Source organism: Puntigrus tetrazona, chromosome 22 (genome assembly GCF_018831695.1).
Source record: "Puntigrus tetrazona isolate hp1 chromosome 22, ASM1883169v1, whole genome shotgun sequence".
Classification (NCBI taxonomy): Eukaryota; Metazoa; Chordata; class Actinopteri; order Cypriniformes; family Cyprinidae; genus Puntigrus; species Puntigrus tetrazona.
In genome coordinates, this window is record NC_056720.1 from 7,804,537 (window position 1) to 7,827,589 (window position 23,053).

Below are 23,053 nucleotides of genomic sequence, written 5' to 3' on the forward strand. Positions count from 1 at the left end.
GGCACGATACGGCTCCGACAACGCGACGAGACATAAACACAGCATCTTTACGGCCCTATTGATGTTTCGGATTACGCGTTCATCCCAATCTCAGGATAACCCTCAAAGGAGGAGACAGCTCGGACGAGGTCTTCTAGAGATTAAGACATGGTTCAATCTAGAAGCGAGTTAGATGCAGGATCCCTTCCAGGAGGTGTAACCTTGTCCGACTCGGTCATCCGCGACCGTCGACCCAACGCGAGACGTAGAAACGTTCGCAAAGGGCCCGAAACAGATGTGTGTCAGTTTAAATCCCACAAAGTGCATGATGAATTACGCAGGCGAACCTAGATTCGTTTTTTGCGCAGTCGCTCCGACCGGAGGGAACGTGTGACATGGGCCCGTACCGGCGGGAAATTATAAAGGGGGGTGTCGCGTAAGACTACCACTCCTCTCGAAGCGACGTATTCTCAGATGACGCTAGCTTTGAGCGCGAGTAGCCTACAGCGAGCAGCGTGTCTCCCAGCGGTGGGGCCGCTCGGCGAGGTTGTTTCTGGATGGCTGGGCGCGTGTAAGGGGCCGTCCATGTAGGACAGGGCTCCAGAGTGAAGCTCACCCGAGCAGGTGCGGTTGGACTCATCTTCGTTGCTGCCGCAGTCGTCGGTGCCGTCACACAGCCATCTCTTCGGGATACAGCGGTTGTTCAGGCATTTAAATTGGTCCGCTGGGCAGCTGCGATTGGCTGAGGAGAAACAAACGGCCTGTCAATTGGCAACGCAAATAAAAATCTGAAAGCATCTGGGCGTCCGAATGTTTTGCGATGTGTCGTACTAACACACCGCGGCGTATTGTATCCCACAATGCAATGTGCTCAACTTCTGTATCACATGTGAAATGAAAAGGCTTCTGAATGATCAGCATGATCGATGTTCAATGTTTTTTCCAAAACAAAAAATAACTGTACTCTTAAAATATGGCAAAATGTACCATTCATAATTTTAATTTCATTAAATATTAAGAATAACATAACATAATGCAATATAATTAGTGCTGTCGAGCGATTGGTCACATACAAAATTTAAAAAAATTGTTTATGTAATATATGTGTGTGTGTGTTCTGTGTATATTATATATATATATATATATATATATATATATATATATATATATATATAAATATATAAACATCTTCTACATATATACATACATTTACATGTGCATAATAAATATATACAGAAAAGCACAAAATAGTAATATTATATAATATAATATATTTTTATCATATAATAATATAGACTAAATAAATATAAATGTAATTGATTTGTATATTTTTTATTTCATTTTTATTAATAAAGGCATAAAACCCAACATTTACATCAATAAAAGCATTAAATAAAATCTTGCATTATATAAAGTTATTGTATTATATACATTAGCATTTGTGTGTTTGCATTTTTATAGATCTGGTTTAGATAATTGTTACAGATTTTTTATGGTCACAGTCTTTGTTTCGTTAGGTTTGTGGTTGGGTTACAAAAGTGTGAGAAGACCTACAGCAGAGGAGCGGATCTTCATCGCTGCCGTCTGAGCAGTCATCATCCCCATCACACTTCCACGAGAGCTGGATGCAGCGCTGGTTCTGGCACTGAAACTCTGCCGGGCCGCAGCGCTTTGTCTTACTGACCTCTGATGGAGCTGAAAAGGGCAGGAACAAGATGTTAGAGAAAGCACACACACACACAAACGTCTTCTCTCTGTCTTTTATACACACACACACACACATGCTGGAGTTACAATTGCAAACTAAAACAAAGCATAAATGAATAAAACATTTGATTAAAAAACGATAAATGCGCTTTTATATTAAAAATCTGACAAAACGCAACAAAATTACTAAAACTTTACCTAAAATTGAAAACAGAAAATATAATAATTCTAAATATTAACCAAACTATAATAGATACACTAAAATAACTCTGGCATACCAGTTTATTATTATTTGTTGTTGTTCATTTGATGCCACTAATTACAAATGATATATATTTTTTTAAAATAAAGCCTTTTTTTAATCATTTCTAGTATATACCCCTGCAGCACTTAAAATTTCATGATGTTTTTTTGTGTTAGTTTTTTTATTTTATTTTAAACATATTTTTAATGTTTAATGCTAAATGCAGTTAGTAGCACTGTTTAAACAAACATGTTTTATGTGTAACGTATGTGACGATTATCACCGTAGTTGCTGAATTACTGACGAAAAAAAAAAGTAAATTGCTCTGAATTAGAATTAAGTAAATTCTACTTCCGTTATTACAATTTAACTTCCTGTGTGTCCAACTAAAATGTTTACATTTACATTTAGTAATTTTATCCGAAGCAAAATACTAGGGGCAAAATAATAATCGTTCAGAAATCAGTGAAATATATGAAAATATTATGGAATACCAGCTATTTGGATTTGTGTCGAATGAGAGAGGTAGGATACACGAGCACAAAGCTCTTTTAGTCTTTAAAGCGTGCTCCTTGGTCAGTCAATTTGAGAAACGCTGGTGGTTATTAAACAGCATTGCCTTTCTATCCCCTTCTGGATAGGTTTTTTTTTTTTTTGATTATATAATAAAAGAAACAGGAATAGAGCAAGCAAAAAGTGGTGAAAAAGTTATGCTTAAACCACGTACGCACACACTTCTGCCATATACTTATGATGACACTTGGAATAAAAAGTTAGCAAAGTCGTGGAGTCACATGTACAGAATCCACATGAGTTTACAATGGATTTGAGGCCAAGCCACAAGCAACCGCAAACACAGTTACAGCCAAACCGCAGGTTGAGCGGAGACATTAACATCCCCCGCTGGAAATGGAAATCAATGGACATATTCAGCTTAACATAAACATATCTGATCTGTTGTCATATTTTCCACAAACCGCCACCATTATTGACTAGCCTGTGGGTGCCAATACAAAATCTGCATGTTCTGCTCTACCACATACCACTTGTAAACCCCAGAATAACAATCAATTACATCAGCCCTAACCACGCGTGATGCAACAAGTTTTCAGTGGCCAGTAATGTTTCTGTCGCTCATATTGTGCAAATTATTGCTCATATATCATATTATGCTTGCATAATAATTATAAATGACTAATAGGGGCTCACATGAACAGGTGACGTTATCTTTCTCCAAATGCTGGCCATCTGCGCAGGCGCATATGCGACCTGCAGGCGTAGCAAGGCATAGAGCCGAAGAGCCGCAGCCACCGTGATTTGCCGAACACTGGTTATTACCTGAGGAAACAAACACGAGGAAAGATAAATGAGATATTTAATGCAATTTGGAGACATACGTCGTCGAAGAAACCCCAAATTTTTCATATTATGTTTATGTTAAAAATGTGATAGAGAAGCTGCGCTTGTTAGGTAGCTACAATATAAAATCAATACATACCCATGTAATTATATTAAAACATTTTTGTGCGGCTCTAAATCAATTAAAATTTTTATTAGGGTGACAAAATATAAATGTGACCTTAGAACACTAAACCAATCGTAAGTGTTACTTTGTCGAAATTTTGAGAATTATACATCATGTGACAGCTGAATAAAATAAGCTTTTAATACATAAGCAGACAAATTATAGTCCAAATTATATAATAAGAAAATCATCTTTAAATTCGTCCAAAAGAAGTTCTTGGCAATGCATATTACTAATCAAAAATACATTTTTGGGATATATTTACGGTAGGAAATTTACAAAATCTCTTCATGGAGCATGATATTTACTTAATATCCCTGATGATTTTTGGCGTAAAAGAAAAAAAAAGATGAGTGAGTTATGAGTGTTTTTGTGGTCCAGGATCACAAATGTATACTAAATATGGACATAAAGCAAAAACAAACAAACATCCCCCACCCCTGCATATTAATAATAATTATTTAGAAAAAAATACACACTTCATATTTAAAGATATTTTATTATTTTAATGACATTTAAAGTATTATACTTTCAGGAAAACATTTGCAATGGGTTTGTAAAAGCTGTTTTATGCATGTTTTGGCCTGCTTTTTTGCATTGGCATATTTGGACAGTTCTTTTTGCTTCACTAAACAGACCGTTAAGAGAGCACTACTCATCCTCTAATTACACAAATATCTCATTAAAAGAGGTTTACAAAATTGATAAAACTGATCTGAGATGTCTCGCCACTGAAAATTAGAAATTTTAAATTCACTAAAAGTTTTAAATGTTATGATGCAACAAAGCCTCTTTTAATGTCCTGTAACATTGGCAGTGTGATACTTGGTCCGAAACACTTTTGCGAAACAAATTATTCACAGAGGTTTCAAAGCTTTACGAAGCGTCGCTTCAAAAGCTAAATGTAACTGTACTTAACTCTTAAGTAAACCGGTGAATCATTTAGTGGACATCTTTAGATTGGTTTAGATTTTAGAAATCATTTGAACAAGTTACGTTAACGATATCAGCTTATGCTTTCTCTTGTGTTTTATTACTCTACACACTACCCAAGGAACAGGATCATGAGCGTTAAACTAAATGTGTTGCCACAGACTTCAACTAACAGCATGTCCAAGCACTCCAAACGAACAATTAAATGCTTTTTCCAATGCAAATAGCTCTCCCAGTGAAGCCCAGCATCCAGAGAGAACATGAAATGCCATGCTCAGAGCTTCTTGTCCAATGAATATTGATTTTTGCTCCATTAAAATCAATAATGCAAGTATCTGGCATAGACTCCCAGTGAAGAATGGCATCAATTGGACTCTACGGGACATGTGTCCACTGATTTATCTGCAGAGATTAATGCAGATTAAAGCGGATCATGTTAATTGAACAAACAGTGCTTTTCGCTTAAAGTTGCTAAAATATCATAATGCATATTGCACAGTGCATAGTGCAAATTACCATATATACAAATCATTTATACTTAGATAAACATGAATGTCAATGTCATTTTAGGAGGAGAAGCTGATATGCAGATATGAAAAGTCTCTTTTTTTTCCATAATGCATTTACCGAAAAAGGCAAAACCGTTCAGACATCTATATAATTTCCTGAGGGATTCTCTAAACATTTTATGTGAATACGAGACTGTAAACTGAAACCACTGACCATTTCATAGAACAACATTTCTGTGCAAATGATACCCAGCTCACTCTCAATTGTCAAGTCAGGCAAAAAAAATGAGTCATAACAAGCTAATGTAGCATAACGCGACAACAACTCTCCTGAACAGAGTGAAGCTTGTAAAATGATAAATAGTGAACATTAGACCATTTGCCTTACTGATATACTTGTAACATCCGCTTAGCATTGTTTTAACTTACATATTGAGTGACATATCAATAAAGAGTTAAACAATACACGCTAACCATTAAATGCGAAATTACACACAATTCCTTAATGAATGCTGCAACAGCAGGACATGTTTAGTAAAGTTTAGATTTCATAAACAAAGGCTCATCATTTCCACTAAAAGCTAAATGCACTAGCAGGTTATTTTATATTCAGCAGAGTTCCACTTGGCTGCATTAGCTTAGCGTGTGAATTCACTATCCAATGTTGAGTGCTTCAGTGGGCAGTGCCGTCCCCCACAGTGTTTCAGACCCCCTATGTTGCACACTGACAGGTGCTTACAACTGCCAATAGCTTTAATCGCAGGTGCCGAAATTATGCACCGAACATCTGGTCAACATCAGTAGCGCAGCGTAAACATGATTTTCAAGCTGTTTGTTAAGAACAACAGAATATGAATTACAACCGTCAACCACCTTGAAAAAGCTTCCAATATCTTCATTATTCCCTGAAATCTCATTTGGATACCTTTTTGAGACCCATTTGTGTATTTTTAAACTGGAGAGTTGCTGTACCTTGGTTTGTCTTTTTGTTAAGCAGGTCATCGAAGCTTTAAGCAACGATTGGGTCGATGCTGGCTTGCCATTGGCTGGCTGTCATTAAGAATGACATTTAGTATCTCTACCAGATGCAACATATGAGTAACTCTACAGGAGCCGCCACAGCGATTAACCTTGGGCAAAAAATTGTAGACCAAAATGAACATTCATCATCACCCTCAGTCACCTTACTAGATTACAACACCAATAACGTCTAGAACTATGAGGTCAGTTTCAATCAAAGCCATTTTATCCCATGAAGTAAAAGTTAAGCTATCAAATATAGCAGTTTAGGGAAAGAAAATGCATGCAAAAGTCACCATCAGTCATGTAATTTTGTCTTTGTAAATGACCCTGTAATTTTGACATAGCCATTTCTGCACAGCAGGGCAATGAAGAACAATGTCACAAAACTGAGTATAGGCACCAAAAACTGCACAGTTCCTCAGAACAATTGCTTGTCACTGGAGACATAATAGAAATCTGGATCCAGAACCTCAGAATGACAAATCATACAAATTTCCAGCAAGTGCCTTTAAATTAGCATTTAAAATATGAAAGAAGTTAGGCTTATTTGATCTGGGCTCCAAAAATGCTTGGATCATGAAGTCTTAAGGTTAAAATTACCATTAAGTATCCTACTCTGGGAATATCCGTTGAAAAGCATTTATTCAAATTCAGGGTCTTGCGGGTGTGGCATTAGTTTCTAGAATGTTCAGCTGTTTAAAAGGTGAAGGCATATGGGGCAATACATTTCATTTCCATATATTGTACGGTGTACCAAGTGTGTGCCAACACAGGATTTGGCCTCGAGGCAAAACTATGGGATGATGATATATAAAGAATCAGACCGCCCCTCAGAACTCGGGCGAATTAAATCTTAGAGTTTCTGGAAGACGGTCAATAGCTAGACATCAAAGTTCCTTCTATATCATTGCAGCCCTTGGCAAAACTTCAAGAATTCATTATGGCTTAAAATCTACAGCATACATATTCATATTTACCTTTCTGGCTCTGTGGTCATACACCTGAATTCCAAGAGAGGCGGTCTTTCTGCCCGCATTAGAGCAACATCACTGGACGACAAATCCAGACGGAATATTGAGGCGTTCATGTAATCTGTCCAGAATATGTAATTCTGGAAATGCGCAATCCCAAATGGATGATTCAACTCTTTCCCGCTGTACATGACCTGTGAAAAGTAGATTGGATTTGTGAGTCACAGGGAAATATTGAGATTAACATAGAGAGGAAACGGAGGTGTCTGAGAACTAAAGAACTGACTCACTCATTTACTAACCGTTCTGTGGCTGCCATTGAGGTAGATTTTCTCAATGTGGTCATAGTAGGCGTCACACCAGTACATGACGCTGGAGGAGTGGTCCAGAGTTAGGCCATTGGGCCACAGCATGTTGGATGTGACGAAGATCTGACGCTGAGATCCATCCATCCAGGCCTTCTCTATCCTTCCTCTGCTGTCAATTAACTCATCCTCCTCCCAGTCCGTCCAATACATCCATCTAAGAGACCAATTGAGAAATATCTTTAAAATCATGGCATCCTGGTGTCTCAAGGATGGGAAAATCTCACTTTGGAGATCTACTGTCCTACATAGTTTAGCACCAATCAACAAAAAGGTCTTCATGTAATCTTCAAGACTTTGGTTGGATGCTTCAGGTGTGTTTGATTAGGGTTGGAGAAATTCTGGCCCCGTAGATCTACTGGCCTACAAAGTTTATCATCAACCCTAATCAAAAACGTCTGCTTGTAATCTTCAAGACTTTGTTTAGATTTTTCAGGTGTGATTGATTAGGGTTGGAGAGACTCTGGATCTGGACTGTACTGCAAATATTAGAACCAACCCTAATCAAATACACCCTGCTTGTATCTGTCAAGTCTTTGGTTAGATTTTTCAAATTTGTTGGATTAGGGATGTAGCTCATGCTGCATTTGATTTACTTTGCAAGTCAGATGTTGGATCTGAGAATGGCTTTACCCCCAAGTGGGCCGTGTTCCAGTACAGAAGTCAGATAATCAAGATGGATGTGTTCTTTGTTAGCAATACAAGTCAAATAAAAGATAATGCCATAGTTTCATGTTCACAAATAGAGGTGGATAGTACTATGTGCACCACTGAGTTTGAAATGAAGACAAACATAAGTGCTATCAAACTATATTTTATTTCTGTTCTGTACAACCATATTGGATTGTGAAGTTGGGCTAGTTAGGGCTTTGGGAGGGCGCTCAATTACAGGAAACTTGGAATTTCCAACTTCCAAGCACAAATGAAATGCAACATAAACATTGCTGAATCACGAAGGCCAGAGTTTCCCACAGTTTTAGTTGGCAGCATAGCCAAGATTAAAAAAAAAACAAAAAAAAAACACCATTGTGTTGTTTCTGGAAAATATAGCTAATTAGGCTTTTGAGCTAGTTAAGAAGCTAAGCAGTGACACCAACATCCAATACTATGCACCATGTCATAAACCAGAACTAAAGACAACAGGGTAAAAAAATTCAGCCAGTTTTAGAACATTGTTGCTGGTCAAACGCAGGTGCACCAGTTACCAGCATGATGCACCAGTTCAAGTTGGTTAAATTAGAACATTAAGTTTAAAAGTCAGTTAAAAAAGGTAAATTAATTTTATTTTAATCAGGACTTTTTAGGACGCGTTACTCCTCAGTTAACTGCTAGTTGGTCAAACTAGTTCTTGAGACACTGTCTTAACATACTAGTTAAATTTATACAACTGGTCCCGGGTTAGGTCATTGGTGCCTTCTAAAAGACAGCTCACCGTAAAATAATCCTTTAAAATTATTGAATACAATATCTACACCTAACCATCTAAAAAAATAGAATTGTATGTTTTTATTAATTCATTAGTCAAAACGTTTTGTTTTGAACTTTGTACAAGGTCCTTGTATTTCAAGTTCAAATCGCTCACATTTCACAACATAAATTTAACACTGTGACACGGCCTTGCGCATTTGAACGAAGCCTAACATAACATGACAGAGGGAATTGACCCCCCCCACTCATATTCAGTGACCTGTTGAATAATTCACGAGACAGGGCTTTGAGTGACAGCACCTGCTGTGAACAGGCAAACCAGGCGAGTGATGGAGACTGAGAGCAAATGCGATCAGGACCCAGAATCATAACAGCTAATCCTCCATCTTATCATGTTAGCGCAGACAGGAAATGACATGCGTACATGGGATACAGAAGGACAGACACGGTAAAGGACAGTTTTTAGAGAAGGAAATGGGATTTAAAAGGGGAGAGATTAAGCTGGGATAGGTATTGGATATTCAGCATACCGGCAGCTAAAGCTTAAGCGGTGATCCGAAAAAAAAAAACTTAGACTGTTTGAAATTTTAAACCAATTTCTAGTAACACAATTACAGATTAATTGCAGATTAAAACTGATTACTGGTAATTATTCCAAAGACTCCAGGTCTTATTTGCAACTAAATTATCTAAAATTTTAAGACACCGAAGCTATTAAAAACTGACAACCCAATCCAGAAACCCATTACGAGGATAAACATGTCAAGTGTACAGCACATGGAAAGAAGTCACTAAAATATAAGCAGAAACTGGAACCTGCCTTTTAAACTTTTAAACCTCTTATGTCAGGCTTCACCGTTCTGCCAAGGCAGCGATTTGCAGTCATGGAGTCTCCATATTCCCTTTAAGCCTTTCCATCTGAGCAATGACATCGAATGAGGATGTTCGCATTAGCTCCCTTTAATACAACAGCACATCTGCTACTTCTTGTCTTAGATGTAAATTAACAATATTACTGAATAAATGTGTTCTTTAGAACTTTGTTGTAATTATTCAGTGCTACAGTATATATCAATGTGTCATGGTTTTACATTGTTTTTAAACAGATGGCATCTGGACGATGACACTATAATATATTTACCATGACACTTTAAAATATACCATGCTTCTGAAATTTAGGTACTCCAAGATACTGTTATTTTTGTCTTTATCAGTGTTTTGACTTTATTATTTCCTACATATTATAATAATACCTCACATATCATTTAGTGCTTTTAAAGGAACACTCCACTTTTTTTGGAAATAGACTCATTCTCCAAATTGATATTTTTCCTATTTAAACTTTTGTCGTATATACAGGAGCATAGTTCCTAATCATATTGGCTTATAAAATCTAAATTTTCGCCAGTCTTAGTACACAACTTTTGATGATGAAATAGAGAAGAATAGACAACAGTCTTCCTAAAATATAAGTCACTTAATATTATCTTTTGTATAAAAGAAAAGTTATAAAACTATTATATAAATTCTATTCAACACTGCACATTGCAAACTCTCTTAAAAAGCTGTTACTCTCTCTAGTTCATCAAACTTTCATTATAATGAAGCTCTCAACATCGTACACTGAATCTATTAGTTACATAGTCTCTACACTTCAATTGTTACCATGAATGACAAAAGCTGCAGTCTGCTTTCACGATCCTGAGAAGCATTTCTATTGACTGTAGTCTACAGTTTTTGTGGCAAATAAAGTTATGTGCAGAACTGGGATTGCTTTCGTATAGTCTTTAAAATGGATAAAATATGAAAATCACATTGGACTCGAGCCCCCATTTCAATCCCAACCCCATTTCCAGACCTGAATTATAACAGTATTAGATTGGAGTTCCAAACATGAAATATTATTGTAGTACAGCACTATTATATATATATATATATATATATATATATATATATATATATATATATATATATATATATATATACACACACACATATATATAGTAAAGTACCACTGTCATCTACAGAAATACAACCACAGTGCTTTTTGTTAATGAAACCAGATGAAGCACAGCACTGTCGAAATTTCTTGATGAAATCTCTAAGCGCAAAGGGCAAACATCCTGCCCCCATTGCACTCTAAATGGCTGGATTTCATCCAAGGCTTTAACAGACTGAAATCCCTGCAGAAGAATCTTTTAAATGCTTCTGTAAGCAGGAAAGGTATCATGGGCTTACCCATTTAGTGGATCCACAACAATGGCCCTGGGATGAGACATATTGCCTTCTAAAAGCGTTCTCCTGGTCTGCGAGGGCCGGTCCAGCCCAGCCACGCTGATGGTCTTTCTATAACCGTCATTTGTCCAGAACAGGTTATTACCTATCCAGTCCACCGAAATACCCTCAACATTATCTAGCTCTGGAGAAAGAGAGAGCAGAAAGAAATTGAGAAAATGTTGTTCTTTTAGCCTGATAACATCAAAGACAACTCAATTAATCACTGTCCTCCTCTAATTCTTCCCAGCGAAATTATGCGGTATCGACCGGTGAGCTTCCCTGACGACTGAATTGCACAAAATGTATGATAAATAACTTCCCATTTTGAAAACAACGGCAACAGAAGTGCTCAAGTACAGGTGGCCTGATTCTACCGTACCATGCCGCATGGTTGCACAGATGATTCATCACCGAGCCGAGGCGAAAATGAGTTCGTTAGAGAATATTTAAGAGCTTTTTTACGCAATAAAACTGCGGTACGCTTTAACAGAATTACACAGGATCCAACATTAATCTCTGAGAATACATAGTAAACATACCGTCCTTAAGGATCGTCTCCCGAGCGGTTCCGTCAATCTTCTGCCGTCCAATTAGGAAGCTTGTGGTGTCGGCAAAGTAGATGTAGCTACTTTCTGCATGGAAATCCAACGCTCTGGGACTCACGAGCCCTTCGATTTGAATCAAATGTTCATCTCCAGACTTGATATTCATATCCAGACCTCTGATAACCCCAGGCCGTCCTTTTCCGTAAAACAGGAACAGCTCGTTCTTTGGTTCTGCGAATACACGATTACCCAAAGTAAACAAACGCAATGGCGTAACGTAATAAGCCTTCTGCCACAGTACTGTCAGAGCTTAATTAATTGACATAATTAGCCTCCGTTTTCAATTCAGTTCTGCAAATTAAAGCCTTTGACAAAAATGTATCCAAAGCGAGAGGCTCAAGCTAATTACATTAGCTTAATTAAAACCAGAATTAGTTCCACTGATTCGATTCTATGGAATCAATCACTTTTGGTGCAAGCAGTTACATTGTGTTTGTAATTGTATCTGAGTGTGTGTAAGTGTGAGTGTAGAAGTAACTGGGGACAAACAAGGTCCAAAGTGGGGGCAGCAAAGAGACAGACATGTTCGCGCAATGTTTTCAAAATTCATTACTTATGGGCTGCAGTGGAGAGGATGATTGTAATTATTATTAGGTCTGAGATCCAGTGAGATCCAGAGAGACAAGAGGAAGAAACCAGGATGAAGTGATAGAGGAACCCAACAAGAACCATTATTTGTTTTTGAACTTTGTTTTTCGAGCCCAAATGATTCCTTTGTGCCACTCCATTGCTCTTAAGTTTTATTTCATAAAGTTTGTTCGCAAGATGTGAGAATGAATTATGTTCAATGTTATTGACTTCCATGTGGGTAAGAGAGACAGGAATTTCATTCTTGTGTGAACTGCTTTAAATAACCATGTCCTGTTCTTGTATAATCCAGTAAATTAAATAATTTACAAATGAATGGTACTTCAACTTATTCATATAACGAATGAATGACGAGTCTGGCTACAGTTCAAAAACAGCTTCACATTCAGTAACACTTGAGATAAAAACAAAACAACTCGATTGGAGGAGCCACATTGAAAACCACTATAAAATAGACGATTTTTGCCCCCATTTGACGCGCATCATTATATATGGATGACACATAGCGGTGATGAATAATATCAATGGATGTAAAAGTGGGAAGTCACCTGATGACACGCCAACACACTCTTGACAACTTCAGAGTAATTCAGAGAAGGTGACAAATTGTCATATCTGGTTTATACAAAAAGGTACAACTTTAAGTAGCAATCATGGTTAGGGTCAAGTATGAAACGCACTTTCTGCCGCAGAACAAAAAACAATGCTACTGCCGCTTTTTATCTTACAATTCAGACTTTTTTTCTTAAAATCCTGAGGGGAAAAATAACTGCACGGTATGAACTCGGAATTGTATGAAAGCCTGTTTCCACCACTGAATAAAAAAGCTTAAAAGATAATTGTGACTTTTTATCCCCTTGCAATTATGAGTTTATATACTGCAATTCTGACTTTTTTATATAAATATATAAATAGTGAGATTTAAACAAGCAATTCTGAGACAATATAGGGAAACAGTCATAAGCTACTAAAATAATTTTAATAGTGGCAGAAACAGGAAAGTTTTATGGTTAGGGGGTTTATATGCATTGTTAGGCCATTGTTAGGTTATGTTACAATGTCACAATGTTTTACAAATTATTAAATTTTGGGCTTGCTTATGCCAGATCCTGCGGTAATTCACGGTCTGAAAAACTCCTTTTAAAATCTTTTGTCTTCCTTCACACACACACACACACACACACATTCTTAGATAGTCAATGAACCTGATGCCAAGAGACAAAACATATCAATTTCCCATGTATTCCGCCCTAATGTGTTGAACGTGGACTATTAATCACAGAAACATGTCCATTCTTCAGCGTCTTGCGGCTCCATAAATTTGGTCATAAATTTCCATTTCGACAAACCCACGAGGGCCATCCATCTGATATACGGTTTCAGATAGCAGCACCTCTTCCATTGGGAATACCCCTAAAACCATTTACATGAGAGACCAGTCTCCCAGAGCTAATCAGACGCCTGGGAGCTCCGGGAGGAAGAGACAGAAAAGAGAGATTGTTTTTTGTGACCCTCACTTTTGCATGACTTCCCGTCGCTGGCAAGGACGTGGCCAGTCCGGCAGCGGCACACGCGTGATTTGTAGTTGTGGCTCAGGAGACAGATATGCGAGCATCCACCCTTTCGTCCGTGTGGGTCAGGGCTGCATGCGTGAGTCCTGACTGAAGAAAGAGAAAGGTCAGTATCAAGAAGCCAGCATTGGAAAATAGCACTGAATATATATATCAATTTAGCCACACTCTAAATGGTTTATAATTTTTCATAGTAAACGTATACCACTAAACATCTGATAAATAGTGCATTATTTAGAATGGTGTTTCACGCAGAGCAGGAAAAACAATGCTACATACAACAGAACAATAAAATGCGAAATGCTCTTTGTGATATTTTGACAACATCATTAGTCACTTTGCGCAGTGAAATGGTAACATAAGATCTAGCCCAGTGTTTCTTCAATGTTTTAGGAGAGTAAAAAATATTATAATTGTGTTTCATGCGCAGAATTGAAAACAATGCTAAATGCTACATACCAAAATGCTTAATAACAAAAGGCTAATTGTGTATAAGCAAAAAATCAAAACATCGGCATAAAAACGTTAAAGTGGAAGAGAAAATATATTTTTTATATTTTGGTTGGTGTCAAAGATCATACTGTACATCTGGCTAAACTAGGATATTTTGACACAAATTTATTAGCTACTTTTAGCAATATGGCTAAATGCGAATACAAAATTTAACCCAGCGTTTCTTAAATGTTTTAAAGTGAATAAAACTGTGATTAACGAACAGGAAGCAACAAGCAATGCTGCATGACAAAATGCTAACTAGCATGAGTAGCGTAACTAGCATTTGTAGCGTAAGCACAGGAAAACTAATATACGTTAAAAACTCCAATATTTTGACATAAACGCATTATTGTCTTTCTAGTATGGCTGAATGCTAATTTAAAATTTAGCTCTCTGTTTCTTCATTGCTACATAAATGCTAAATGGAGAAAATGCATCTAACTGTGTAGTTAGGTAAACAAAAAATAGGCTAATAAAATCTTGAAGTTGGGTTGAAAACACCATGTTTTGAACTATGTAAAGGACCACATGTCTATTTAAACTCTACTTGACAAAAAGTCACATGCTAATACTAATACTACATGCTAATACTAACCCAATACTAGCTAATTTAGTCCAATGTTACTTGATATTAATGCGATTAAAAAAAAGTGATAGGTCAGTTCATTACAAATGCTTGAAAGCACCCTAAAATCATAAAATCTCTCTTCGGATTTTATTTCTTACACTTGCGACTTTCGCAAAGCTGCGATTTTGCATCTTACAGTGAAACTGTAGTCCTCATTGTAAACTTTTTGGTGATGGAGATTTACCGCTAAACAAAGAACAGGCTTTACTGACGAGATGCGCTTGACTATATCGTGCAATATATTGCCCAGCCCTAAACGTATATTTACACGTAGAAATGCATTAATTTCTTGTATTACAGAAACTGGATCTAATATCATCATTTAAATAGAATTCAGTCCAAAAACATTAAAGCGTATCTATATTTTTAATCTAAGCCATTGCTGATTACATTAGTCACACTCCTACAACGCGTTTACCTGTAGGTTGAGCCAATCTGTGATAAACTCGGACAGCTCTGGCACTTTCCAAAGTGGTAACGGTGTTTGTGTCACTGCTGTTAAAGCGATTTATCCTAAATATGTCCACCTTGCTCTCTCTGGAGGGTTCAGAGCACGTCGCAAACAGGTAATCTTCAAAGAGCGCTAATCCGTACAGGTGCGACACCTAGAAAGAGAAACAGAGGGATGGGGAAAGAGAAAGACTCATCTAGAGGCCATGGCACCTCTTCGACTTAATTCTGAACACGACACAAATGCGTCTGCTTAAATTTGCTTCTTTAATCCATCCAGCTATAGAGCCAGTGTAACATTCGGTGAATAAACAGCAGCCCTGACAGACACCAGTTGAAATATGCAGGGATCTTTGATGTCAACATCTGTGCTACAAATTACCGGCGGGTAGCGTCGAGGCTTTGATTTCGGGGAAAAAAGGAGAAAGACTGACATTAAAAACAAATGAGTTAGAGTGGCGGAGTTCATTTCAGGTTATCTTTTAGTGGCAGCTTTGAGGAAAAAAATACCAATATAGCCTTCGATAGAGTCCCAGGGAATATGCTAGAGCTGAGCCTCGCAGGAAATGGATGAACAAATCAATAAAAAAAAAGCACACAAAAGAGTTGTAGTGGGAAGCCAGGACTCTGCAAGGTCAAAACAACTCGATGCTCAACCAGGCTAACAGTTCTGGCTGGGGACAATGAGGCGGTTACAAAAGTGTCAAGGAAAACAAGTCCAAACATTGCATCCATGTGACAAATTTGCATAAACGGCCACAGTTTGGCTGCATGCTTCCTCATGCTTCCGGCGATTTCACAAGTAGGATGTTGATTCTGGAACTATTTTACTGGCAAGAAAGTCTGAGAGGATTTAACAGCGTTTGCCAGGTTAATGTCATAAAACATTTAAAAGGTTTACTTTGTGGTGACTACCATTCAAAAGTTTGGAGTTGATCACATTTGTTTTTGAAATCAGTCTCTTATGTTCATTTTATGTTCACTTTATTTATTTATTAAATATTACAATTCAAAAGAGGTTATTTCTGTTTTTTTGTGTATTTAATTTGTGCGATGCAAAGCTGAATTTCCAGCATAGTTACTCCAGTCTTTACGGTCACATGATCTTTAGGAAATCAGATTTGCAGAAAGATGTTCTATTATTCTCAATGTTGAAAGTAGTTGTAGATTTTTTCTTATTCATGATACATTAATATTTCTAAGGGATAGTTTACCCCCCAAAAATCGCTATTTACATGCATTCATGTCTTTCCAAACGCCTTAGACCTTTGGAAGACAAATTAAGATATTTTTGATAAAATCTGAGAGCTTTCTAACCATGTATAGACAGTAACACAACTGAAATGTTGCAGACCCAGAAAGGTATTAAGGACATACAGTACTTAAAATAATATTTTTTAATTTTTTTGCTGAGTATGGTCATAGAATGAATAAACTTCTTGTGGGATAAGAGTAAACTTAGGTATACAATATAAACCCGAAAGAAGTTGCTAGTAAAAATTACACTAAAATGTTGCAATGACAAAATACTGCACTACATTAAAAAAAAAAAAATGTTAATATTAGCATTAATATAAAAACTTGATGTTATATTTTACAAAAGAGCAACAATTGGTAATGTTTGTTTTTAGTATGCATAATAGTAACCCTAGAATGTGATCAAATAAAAACTCTTTAAAATAGGTTTTTAAACACATATTATATAAATATATAAATTTAAAAAAAAGTATGAATGAACTATGTACGCCAAAACACATATGACAATATTTACAGTAAGCCAATGTTCATAATTTGTTAATGATGTAAACAAATTATTTGGATATTTTCATATCTGGGAAAAATGTGGGCTTAAATTGTTTAATTTAAAATAAAGTTACTCACACTATGTTTGCATAGTATCATAAAAAATGTTGAAATGTTATTGTGGCCTTAGAATAAGATGCATTGCAAACCAAAACTATAGTTGATCAATTAAAGGTCTGACTGTGTAAGATACGGTTGACAGGAAGGTTGTTCCGCAAACAAAGATTTTTGTATTCACAGCGACCACCACTGCTGCCAACAATTCAAGCCATCGCTGTGGAAACTCTGAAAACCCTGCAGTACGTTGACTGGGTGTCAGTACTTAGCATGAAAAATGTCTGAAAATCATACAAATCTTGTAAACCATGAACACCTGCGCGCAGGCAGTTTCCAAAAGGGATAGAAGGAATCTGTAACACACTTTTCTTAAATATCGCATCAGGCTATTAGTTAACTCCAGATGTCTCTTAAAGCTGATAAACAACCGTGGATGGATTATCTATTGTTTTTGAGAAAAATGCACGGGTTTGACAGTACCCTTGGCCCGTACTATGAACTATGGATGAAATTTATACTGAATTTATGAAGCTATGAATTTTGTATCACCATACTTTTGGGCCTGTTCGAGGGGAGAGGCCAAACTTTATAGCCTTCAAAATAAACTGCTTTAAGAGTTATTCAAAGGGGCATCATTTATCACAGCTTTACTGCTAACTATTAAGGCAGCTGGGTAAAAAACAGGCAAGGACTTCTTTCAGATAGCTTAGTTGAATAGAGGTCACCAATCTTTGCCCGTCTAAACTTTCTTATGCTATCTGGAACAGCATAAACAACATGTTTACCACCTATTTGGTGATTCACATGCAAATGGAAACACATCTTATATGCCCAATTTTATACAATATGGTATGCTAAACTCAGCACACAAAACGTTTATGCCAAACCTTGTACGACAATATTAACAGTAAGCCAATATGTTTGTGAAAAACAGTTTGCCATAAAAATAGTATGCTCGAATTTAGAGGATTCGAAAAATAGTACGCCAAAAGAGTAGAATGTGCAAATTCTGATTATATGCGAAAAATAAATAAATAAAAAAATGTCTGAATTGCTAGTATTTAAAAATAATATGCCAAAAAAGTACTTTCCGAATTTATGATATAAATAGATAACCAAAAGATTAGTATGCACGGCAATATTAACATCAAAATTCATAGATTTGAGAAAAAGTAGTATGTTCAAAGTCATAGTATATAAAAAAAACATGTAAAGTATAGTCCAAATTTACGTAGTACCCCAAAAGAGCAGCTAGTCCAAATTCATAGTATTTAAAAAATAGCACGTCAGTAAAGTAGTATGTCCGAAGCCATGTTACTCAAACAAGTAAAACAAAAGAGTATTAGGTTCATCGGTATTAACAATATGCCAATATTCTTAGATTTCAAATTCACAGTAAATGGAAAAATTAAAAGCACGCCAAGTATAGTTTAACATTACAGCAAAATTCATAGTTTGTGACAAAAAAATTGTGTGTGCGAATCCATTTTGTATTTCGTATCTGAATTTGCAGCATGTACAAATTCATAGCTATCAAACAATAGTTTGCAAAAAACTGTGCGCCAGAAAAGTAGTATGTTAAAGTATATGAAATTATAGCATTTTAAAAAGTACGCCAAGTGTAGTATGTCAGAAATGTGTGAACTAATATCTAAAAAACGAAATGCGGCCTACTACTTCTACAGAGATTCTGGATATGATGGATTCGATTCGAATAAATGGAAGTTGACCCAACTGGTTGACGTAGGCAGATGTAGTATATGAATTTAATTCGTACTTCCATTTTCAGATTACATGCTTTCATGTACCGCATACTTTTTTCAAACCAAATGTAGTACCTACTACACATGTCCGCAATTTGGTAAGCGACTTTGTACGAACAAACCAAGATTGAGCACGTCTTACCGTGTTTCCTTGGATGATCGCGTGTCTGTTCTTGCCGTTGTAATCCACGACTTCGATAAAATCCAGATAAGCGTCCGCCCAATAGACGAGCTTCCTCACCAAGTCCAGTGTCACGGCGGTTGGCTGTTCGGTTTTATACTCTACTATCCTGGTTCGGTTGGTGCCATCCATATTGCAGCGTTCCACCTTGGCTATCGTCCCGTAGTCCGTGAAAAAGAGTTTTCTGAGAACAGAAAAGACAAGAACAGGGCGGTTTTAAACCGGAATTTACTATCTGGCGTAAATGAAATCAAAAGTCAAGGCCGGTTAGGATTTAATCGATCCGCTCATACCCATTATTTTTCTATTCTGCAAAACATTGTTCCAGAACTGACTGCTTGCAGTTACAACAGCGCAATTAAACCGAGGCACTGTGAGCAAGAGCTGAATGAATGGGCCGCAGTATGATATTTCTCTTTATACTAACACGTACTGACAGAGGAATAAGAGAGGGGGAGGTCATCCGCATTACTCCGCACGAGGATTCTGGCACAAAAATGGTCCTCGTCGTCTGAAAGCGACAAACTGGCCCCAACAGCATGCACAACTCAGCACTGCATACAAATGAATGTTTACCGAGAGACCAAAGAGTTTCTCACGTCACAGACGCGTAGATGACTCGACATCAGATAAGGATGATTTATTCACTCCTATGAAAAATTCAACCAAGATCCTCCTCTAGGACGCATAACCATTTTAAGATAGTACAAATAGCTGAATATCTTTGCATAGGTCAAGCAAATTATGAACTGTTTGTTTAGATAGGGTTCTAAAAAGGTCACATTATTGACCTTTCATCGGTTATTTACACTTCAGTGACCGTGAAATGAAAGTATGACAAAATATATTTATCTATTTTTTTATTTAGTTATTTATTTTGAAATTATTACAATTATTAATTTATATTAATTTAATATATATTTAATAATAATAGTAATATAATTATTTACTTTTAGAATGTTCTTGCTAGTTTGCTTTTATTAGGATGAGATAGTTTAGAGTGGGCAGGAAGGCGGAAGTGAGAGAGGGAAATGGGATCAGGAAAGGTCCGGGATTTAAACTCTGCATGCCCGCACCGCAACAGTGTTATACACTGGCACACTGCCCACTTGGCTATTGGCGCCAACTACACATCATTCAGATATAATCTGATGTGCGACCACAGCTATGCATATGTTAGTGGCTTATTATTTGTAGTAGCAGTCACATTGTTTAAGTGGGTAGTTAAAACTGCCTCAGTATTATTAATAAAGTTTCATTGCTACTATCTTATACAAAGGACCTAATAATTGCGTTAGTAAGCATACCCCATGATGGGATCCAGTGCTAGGCCTTTAGGGTTCTGGATGTCCAGGTCGATGATGGTAACACATGCATCTCCCTGTTCGCTGCAAACGAATATCCGGTCGTTCACTCTGTCTACGAAGTAGAAGTTTCCTGTCAACCAGTCGATGGCCATGTGCTCCACATCTACATGGAAGAAACCATTCATTTTTAGACATGGGACACAAAAGTTTGCAAACTGGGATCTGGTAGTTAGAAACAATTAATAATTCATGCATGCTTCAAAGAAGCATGACATTCAACAACCTGACATGCACACTTGACTCATTTCACCTTGTGACATTAAACACTTCATTAGCAGATCATTAAACACTTCGAGAGGTAAAAGAAATGAAAAAAAAAGACTAATGAGAAAATTTATATGGACATTAAACACAACACTCAAGTTCATAAAAACTTCAAAGGACATTAGTTTGCACTTGATCTGAATTAATCATCAAAGTTATGAAACGTTCCTTAATTTGCACCTCGAGACTTGACATGCATACTCACTTTGTAGGTTCTGACCTATCCGTATCTGGTGCTTTTCTGAAAAGCCTTTGAGTTTGGTCATGCGGGCACACCACAGCTGACCTGTATCCTGGGCCACTGAGAGCCAACAGAGTGACTCTTCTCTATAAATAAAGTCCAATATTTGAGTCCCATTTGTCTCCATGGACTTGAGATTTGGCATAGATGATCCATTGAGGTAAACAACTGATATAGAATTCATATTTGCTGTCAACAGAACTGGAGGTTTATCACCAGGATCTGAAAGAGGGAGTACAAAATGCAGGTCCTTAGAATTATTTGTAATAAATTATTTGCAAGGTTCATGTTGGAAACCTACATCAACTTTGACATATGATATATATATATATATATATATATATATATATATATATATATATATATATATATATATATATATATATATATATATCTTATCACAAAAGCATGCACCTGGAACTTAAAAATGTTTGTAGTTGAAGGAACACCCATATAAAATCATGTGTTAATCATGTGTTACATGAACATACAGTATATAAATATTTACTTCTATTTGTGCTTATGTACAAATTAAAACAGCTTCATTAAGAGGCTCACACTTTAGGAAAAAAGCTCAACTGCGGTGACACATATTATGCTCATGTAAACTTCATGATCGGTGTTATCATGTGTTATTTTTTATTTTTTTCACACTAATGAACAGACACCATGAAGTGCAATTAACTCTGAGCATGTAATCATCTCTAAATTTGATAGACAGACGCAGGTCGGAGCTGGATGGGCTCTGATTGACTTTCCATTAAGGCCTCCCCTGTTTATCTCTCCCACGGCTCTGTCTCAGCCCAGCTCGCCGGCGGCCATTTGCATATTGATGACAATAAGTGTAACTGACACACGCGTCAGGCGAATGACAGTGTCATCTATACTAATGCACTCAGATGATTGCCACTGTGTCCGAGCTACTCCGTTGAGGCTTCCCTGTTCAATCAAACATCCCAGAGTGCATTGTGTTTACCCATCTAGTCTAGACTAGTTCTCAGGATGTTAAAGACGACTATAATTTAAATTCTGATTGAAAGGTCAAGTGTGGAGTTTGTTGACCTTTCCTTCTTTTCAGTATTGAACATTAATTTTCTAGTGGTTCTTTTTGAGAGACTTTTCTCTATGGTAAATGCTATTATTATGTGCTAATACTTCAACTCTATATCAACAAAAAAACATATACCTTTGTTACTAGCAACAGGCTAGTAACAACCCAGAATCTCATCAATCACATAGCAATGTGCTAAACACATCAGAAACAGGTTAGCAACCACCCAGAATCTCAGAACCCCTTAGCAACCAGTTAACAACTTCCAAGAACATCTTAGAAACCATATAACAATGTGTTAAAGCCCTCGCAGACCCCCTTATAGCAAGCTAGCAATTACCCAGGTCCTCCAACAACCACAAACTGTAGAAATGCACAAAAAACCCTCAGAAGTTCTTAGCAACTGGCTAGCAACTACCTAAAATAAAGTAATACAGAATGCGCTGAAACCCTCAGAACCCTTAGCAGTCTAACAACTATCCAGAACCTCAAAAAAAAAAAAAAAAAAAAAAAAAAAAAACATACCGGAGCAATATGCTAAAAAAAACCTTCAGAAGTTTTTAGCAGCCATATAACAACTACTCAGAAACCACATAGTAATGTGTTAAAAGCACTCAGGAAAACTTCAGTTGCCTGTCAGCAACTGGCTGTTCAACTACATTTTGTAGCAAAAAAAAACACAGGAAATTTAAAGCAGCCAACCAAAATCACCAAATCATATATCAATGGGCAAAATGGTTAGTAACAGAAATCCTTTGCAACTAGTTAACTACAGAAAACATCCTAAAAACAACATAATAAAGTGCTAGAACCCTTCTCAGACCCCTGGTTATCAATAACCCAGAACCTCCTACAACCACATATTGTAAAACATTCTTGGTAACTGGCTGACAACTACTCAAAATGTTCTAGAAGTCATATATAATATGCTAAAACCACAGAACAGCAACCACACTCTGTAGCAAGGTGCTAAAAAAATCCCTCAGAACTCCTTAACTAGCAACTCCTAAAACACCCCAGAAACCCTA

At 36.8% G+C, this 23,053-nt stretch overlaps 1 protein-coding gene across 1 annotated transcript in view; it reads right to left on the reverse strand.

Moving 5' to 3' along the window:
- lrp1ba (low density lipoprotein receptor-related protein 1Ba) overlaps positions 1 to 23,053 on the reverse strand; it is a 228,098-nt gene that overhangs the window by 142,749 nt on the left and 62,296 nt on the right. The window contains 14 exon segments of the mRNA XM_043222495.1: positions 596 to 721; positions 1,534 to 1,674; positions 3,140 to 3,268; position 6,247; positions 6,898 to 6,932; positions 6,935 to 7,085; positions 7,194 to 7,413; positions 10,923 to 11,103; positions 11,501 to 11,737; positions 13,672 to 13,815; positions 15,267 to 15,453; positions 19,064 to 19,286; positions 20,410 to 20,572; positions 20,939 to 21,196. Coding sequence (XP_043078430.1) covers positions 596 to 721; positions 1,534 to 1,674; positions 3,140 to 3,268; position 6,247; positions 6,898 to 6,932; positions 6,935 to 7,085; positions 7,194 to 7,413; positions 10,923 to 11,103; positions 11,501 to 11,737; positions 13,672 to 13,815; positions 15,267 to 15,453; positions 19,064 to 19,286; positions 20,410 to 20,572; positions 20,939 to 21,196 — 2,196 coding nt within the window.